Source organism: Pteropus alecto, unplaced genomic scaffold (genome assembly GCF_000325575.1).
Source record: "Pteropus alecto unplaced genomic scaffold, ASM32557v1 scaffold134, whole genome shotgun sequence".
Classification (NCBI taxonomy): domain Eukaryota; kingdom Metazoa; phylum Chordata; class Mammalia; order Chiroptera; family Pteropodidae; genus Pteropus; species Pteropus alecto.
Window position 1 is genome coordinate 4,547,630 of NW_006436283.1, and position 5,985 is coordinate 4,553,614.

General features: G+C 52.6%; 1 protein-coding gene across 4 annotated transcripts in view; it reads right to left on the reverse strand.

Moving 5' to 3' along the window:
• Window positions 1–2,271: 2,271 nt before the first annotated feature.
• The window catches only part of SAP30BP (SAP30 binding protein), a 33,110-nt gene continuing 29,396 nt past the window's right edge, over window positions 2,272–5,985 (reverse strand). For all 4 annotated transcript variants that reach the window (XM_025047000.1, XM_025046999.1, XM_025047001.1 and 1 more), the window contains 2 exons: window positions 5,515–5,599; window positions 2,272–5,182 (listed from right to left, as the gene is read on the reverse strand). In XM_025047000.1, the coding sequence (XP_024902768.1) occupies window positions 5,001–5,182; window positions 5,515–5,599 (267 nt within the window). In that variant the 3' untranslated portion in view covers window positions 2,272–5,000. The remainder of the gene's footprint in view (window positions 5,183–5,514; window positions 5,600–5,985) is intronic.

Consider the following 5,985-nt stretch of genomic DNA (forward strand, 5'->3'; position numbering starts at 1 on the left):
TGGGGCAGGGGAGGAGCCACCCCCTTTCGCTCCAGTCCAGCTCCGGGCGCAGCGCCTCCCCACCCCTCCAGGCTCCAGACTCGGGTGCTGGGTTTCCCTGAGCTGAGGGTGACCTCTTAGTTCCCGGATCGGGGTCCCCCCCTCTCCAAGACCCTGGTCAGTGAGCCTACATACTGCCAGGGCAACGACTGGGCGCACCACCTCCCGCCTTCCTGTGCCAGCGCAAGGGGTGGGCCAGGAACCGCCCCAAGTCAGGTCTGCCATTCACTGGGTCCCCTCAGCCTCCCCTCCAACCCCCACAAATGTCCTGAGGGAGATCCAAGCAAGGACTGGGTCCCTGAGGATCCTCAGGCAAGCCACTTAAACCTTCTTACGTGTGAGAGCCATCAAACGGCCAAGACCCACAGGGCATGGAGTAGGCACTTGGATTGTTATAGTTGCTATTGACATGCTCGTTCACAAATCCGACCTCTCCAGTCCTCTGGTGCAATCTTTCAGGTGCCGCTGAGAACCGTGTATTCAGGCTGAAGTCTCTCAAGTCTCTCTACGACCTCAACTTGATCTATTTCTCTAGCCCCACTTGCCAACAATGCCACTGAACCCCCGGTCACTGGCAGACCCCCTGCCCGAACCGTGCAGCTTCAAGCCACCACGTTGGCTTGAAATGATCTGTTTAGTGGTCCCTCTTCTCCTTTGGATTGTGAACCAACCCTGAGGACCGATGCTCTCTGGCACAGCTTTTATCTCTCGCTCCTAGCTTAGTGCTTGACGTATAGCAGGTGCTCAGTAAAAGTGTGTTTGAACCAAATGGGATTGTTGGGTAACCTCCCCGAGCCTCAGTGCCGTCGTCTATAATCAGACTCGTGAGCTGCCAGCTCAGAGATAGTGGGAACAAATGGGACCGGACGTGGACGAGCCACACGGTACTTGCCACAACTGTGAGCACGGTCGCCACTCAGCCACCTCGCCCAGGCATCCTTGAGAGCTGCTGTGCACAGGCCAGGCACTCTGAGAGGCCGGCTCTTCGATTTGGGAGCACTGTGGAAGGAGCCCCAGTTTGGTTGAGGCACTCAGGTTTGGGCATGCCAGGACAGTACGAGTGCCCTGTGGACCTGAGCTGCTCCAGCAAGTGCCCACTCCACCTCGGGAAATGGAGCACAGAGAGTAGCCTGCCAACACCATCCATCAGAGGGCTGGGTGGACGATATGCACCCCACTGTGGGTGGAGGGCCGAGGTACCTGTCTAGAGAAGGAGACCCAGGCCCAGGGACAGCAATGTCACAGGCTCCACTGGGCTCAGCAGCCCCTTCTCATTGCCAGATTCTTCTATAAATGACTAGGGGGCTGGAGCCCTGTGAGACGTCTGCCCCAGGAAGGTTCTGAAAAAAACAAGCCATGATGTTCCTCGGGTGGGTTGGACTCCAAGGATCCATTATCTGGAGGCTGAGTGTGGACCCCAGGGGACCATGGGCCATGGGAGATCATGTGCAAAAGGTGAGGTATCTCTGATACAGGAAGGCTAGTTTGCTGAGAAGGGGATCCTTAGCTTACACAGTATTCCCAAATAGGTTACTGGCCCCCAAAGGTTAAGAGTCATTGTATTACATATTCATTTGATGAAAATAAACTTTGCCGTCTTGTTGCGTGTATGTGGTCCATCCATAGGCTCTGCCAGAGGGGAGGTCTCCTGAACAGGATGGAGAAGCCCATGAGCCTTGGACTGCTGCTCTCAATTCCCCGGCACTCATCACCTGGCTCCGATAGGCCCGACTTGTGCATTTGTTAGTTCAATCACTTATTCATTTTACAAGCATTTAATGAGCTCCGATGCCAGGTGCTGGGGGTACCCAGAGGAATAAAACACACCGCCTGCTTGCTTCAGGGTCCTCCAGAGTGGGCTGCATGTTCTCCAGGGGTGTGCCAGGTAATCCACTATTTTTGTGTTTTACAATGTACATCACTTACTGGTAGACTGGTACCTGTTTCTATAAATAAACAAGTTAAATGACAGGGAAGTGTGATCACAAGAGTCTGGTAACCAGTCTAGAGACCAGTGTCAACCGAGCCATCCAACAGAGGAGACGCCCCCCAGGTGGACAGTCTCTAGGCCAGGTCTCTCCCGGGGGTGGGGTTGCCAGTAGACCCCCTTCAAGATGGTTCCCCCACCACTTTCTTATTTTGATATTTCCAAACATATAAAAAAGGTGAAGGAGAGTGTAAAGATCACCTGTATTTTTATCACCTAGACCCAAGAATTAACATTTTGCCGTATTTGCTTTATGTCATGTATTTATCTTTTTATTCGAATGTAAGTTGAAGATATTACATTTTCTCCCAAAAAACTCCAAGCATGTACCTCCTAAGAACAGTCCGCACATAACAATAACTTTATCACGTCTGAGAAAATGAACAAGAATGTCCTAATATCTGATTTGATCACATTAAAATGTCTTAGTTGTCCCAAAAATGTTGTAACTGTTTCTCCTTGAATTCGAGTCCAGTCCATTTCACCCACTGCATTTGTTTTCTTCCTTCCTTTAAAAGTCTCCCCGCCGCTCCCTCCCCAACACACCGACCTTTTAAAGAGGCCAGCTGACCTGCAGAATGTCCCACTGTCTGGATTTGTCTGATTGCTTCCTCATGGTGTCATTGGACTTGTTTTTTTAGCCTCCTGTAAACTGGAAGTTAGGTCTAAAAGCCTGATTAGATGCAGGTTAAACATTTTTGGCAAAGATGGTCATAGGTTACGCTGTGTGTTTTATTGGGTGGTACATGATGTCAGCTGCCTCTTAGTGATTAAGGAAGCGACTGCCATCTGTCTTCGTTGTAGAAATATATTTTTCACTTTGTGTGAAGAAGGAATCTAGAGGGGTGTTGTGATGCTCTGTCACCTTGCCCAGTTCCCAACATTTCACCAAAGGGTTTTAGCATGCACGGTTGATCCTTGCCTGACTCAATTATTCTTTTGGGGTTGAAGAATGGTGATTTTCCATTTCTACATTTAATAGAAGGTAGACTTCTGATTTTTTTTTTTTAAAAAAAAGATTTCCTCTATCAACAGGGGATGAACTATGTGCCTCCAACGATACAAGGTAAATGTTTTTGAGTTTTAGAAAAAAATTTAAATTACTATTATTAAACAGTAACCCAAAAGATTTTTAAATTGTGATAAAAACATAACATAAAAATTATCATCTTAATCATTTTTAAATGTACAGCTCAATTGTGTTAAGTATATTCACATTTTTGGGCAACAGATCTCCAGAACTTTCTCATCTTGTAAATTGAAACCTTATGCCCATTAAACAACCCCCATATTTTCTCCCTCCCCCAGACCTTGGTTAACTACCATTCTATTTTTCATCTTTGTCAATTTTATTCCTTTAGATAACTCACATAAGTGGACTTGTACAGTGGTTTTTTTTTTGTGTGTGTGACTGGCTTATGTTATGTAGCATAAGGTCCTTGAGGGACATTTACATTGTAGCATACGTGAGAATTCCTTTTTAGGGCTGAATAATATTCCATTTTACGGATATATCACATTTTGTTTACCCATCATCTGTCAACGGACACTGGGCTGCTTTCACGTCTTAGATATTGCAAACAATGCTGCTATGAACATGGGGTGCAAATATAACTCCAAGACCCTGCCTTTAATTCTTTTGGATATATACCCAAAAGTGGGATAGACAGCACAGTAGTCCACTTTAAATTTTTTGAGGCCCACCGCCCTGTTTCCCATAGCAGTTGCAGTGTTTACTGTTGTCCCCAATGTCCCATGCAACCTCCAGTGACCTTGTGCTGAGGGGGCCCCGCTGGAGGCTGCAGGGCGGGAAGCCCCTTTAGAGACTTCTGGGGACAGAGGCAGCAGCTCCTCTCCAGGGCTGCAAACTCCTGTCAAAAGATGGTCCCCTAGCGCCAAGTCACGTGTGAGAGGGAGGGGACAGGTGCGACTCGGTTTTGACTTGGGAGACAGCAGGGCAGGTCCACCACACTCCTCTGCGGGGCACACGGCTCTTCACAGCCCGGCTTCCTTCCCCGACACGCAGCCCTTCCGCCGGCGCGGAGCGCTGCCAAAGAGCAAGGAAGGAAAACGCGTCCCCTCTGGGCCGGCGGTGGCTGGGAGATCTGCTTTGGCCCCGAGAGGAGCCCGGCGGGCCCTGCGCGGCCCAGGCGCGGCTGCAGGGCAGAGATAACAGGCACAGGAAGGGCGGGGTGGCAGGTCCTGCCAGCGGCCGGGCCCTCGTGTCAACAACGAGCTGCCCCCAGCCCAGGCAGGAGGTGATTCATCTCCCCTGCTGCGCGGAGCCTGCTGGCCCGCTGGCCAGGTACCAAGGGACCTTGGCCAGGTGCCGACGCCTTTCCCTTCCCCATGCTGGTTGGGGATCAACCCTAGTCCTTCTGGTAACTGGCCTGACTTCAAAGCCTGGGTGTGTCCAAGAAGTGCGCGGAGAGGCTCAATCGCTCCCAGGGGAGCCGAGGCCGCAGCTCCTGAGAAGGGGTCAGGACAGTGGGAACACGAGGTCTCCCCCGCTCTGAACCCCCACTGCCTATGTCAAGTGGCGTCCTCGGGGAATGGCACGGCAACTTCCTGGGCCACCCCCTCATCGACCCTGAGAAATAACCCCAACCGAAGAGATGGAGAGGGCACCTGAGCTTCGCACGTGCCTGCAAACAGGCTGCAGGAAAGGCCAGCGCATCCGAGACGCCGAGATGTAAGAACACAGCGCTTTTAATCGGGAACAGACCCCAGCGGTGTGCAGACACTGTCCACAGTGCCCCGCTCCTCTGCAGCAATGTCCTCTTCGGGCTAGAACGCCACATAAAGGTTTCTCTGGAGATGGCGTCAGGGGAGCAGGTCTCAGTCCTGAAATGTACAAAGTGGCACCTCTCCTTGGGCATCGGTCACTGGGCTGCAGAGTCTCGTCAAGTCCTGAAGTGGCTCCTCCTGTGACGGAAAGGAGAGTGTCCGAGCCACACCGAGCCCGTCCCTCGGGTCACTGCTTGGCCTTTTTCACGATGGTTCCCACGGCAGAGATAACGGTGGTCTTGGAGCCACTGGCACTGGTGGTCACTGTGACAACAGCTGGCAGGGTTGCCGTGGTGGTGAGTATGGTGGGCTGGGCTATGGTTGTCACCGGGATGGCTGAGTCCCACTTGCTCTTTCTCTTCTGGGCATCTGGGAATAAGACAAGAGAGAAGTCAGGACCAAGGTCAACCAAACAGCAACATTCTCGTTTCCAGAAGGCCGGGGTTAGAACTTAGGGAACAGGCACCAAAGAGGCTCCAGCCACACACAGCCGGGGGCAGCCAGTAAACCAGGGAGTCCATTCCAGGCTCCAAAGCTGGCTCGCAAACTCTGGGCTCAGACAAAAGCACGGCAAGGTGGAGCCGAGGCTCAGACCCCCATGGGGATCCCCACCTCCCCGTGGGGTCTGCTCCCCCGCAACAAGGCAGGGAAACCCTCGCTCCATCTGTGATGTGGCTGGAAGCGGACAATCCGCCTTCTACCTGCAACAGCGGTGCTGGCTGTGGTCGTGGTGGTGGCCGTGGCGTTGGTCGTGGTGCCTTTCTTGGTGCCTGTCACAAACTCGATCTGGAGGAGGAGAGGGAAGAGAGTGAGACCTGGGCAAAGCTGTTGATCCACGTCCTTTTGCCAGCCGTCTGCTCCCGGGGGACAGAGAGTTTGGCACCATACAAAGGAGGCATTGAGAATCAGCTCTGCTGTGACTGTCCGGGGGAGGGAGAGGTGTCAGAAAGGTGTCTGAGAGGGATTTTTACTACTCTGAAAAAAGTTTCCCAAACAGACACTGTATCCCCCCCAGCATCACTAGGCTTCTGCACACACCCGGGGAACCCCTGCCCGCCGCCCCACCTCACATGCCCAGGCCCCTCCTCCTCACACCCCGGAGGAAGCGGTGCCCGCCAGCACAGGGGAAGGACAGCTCCGGTCCCCAGGCGCTGCAGACACGTCCCCGCAAT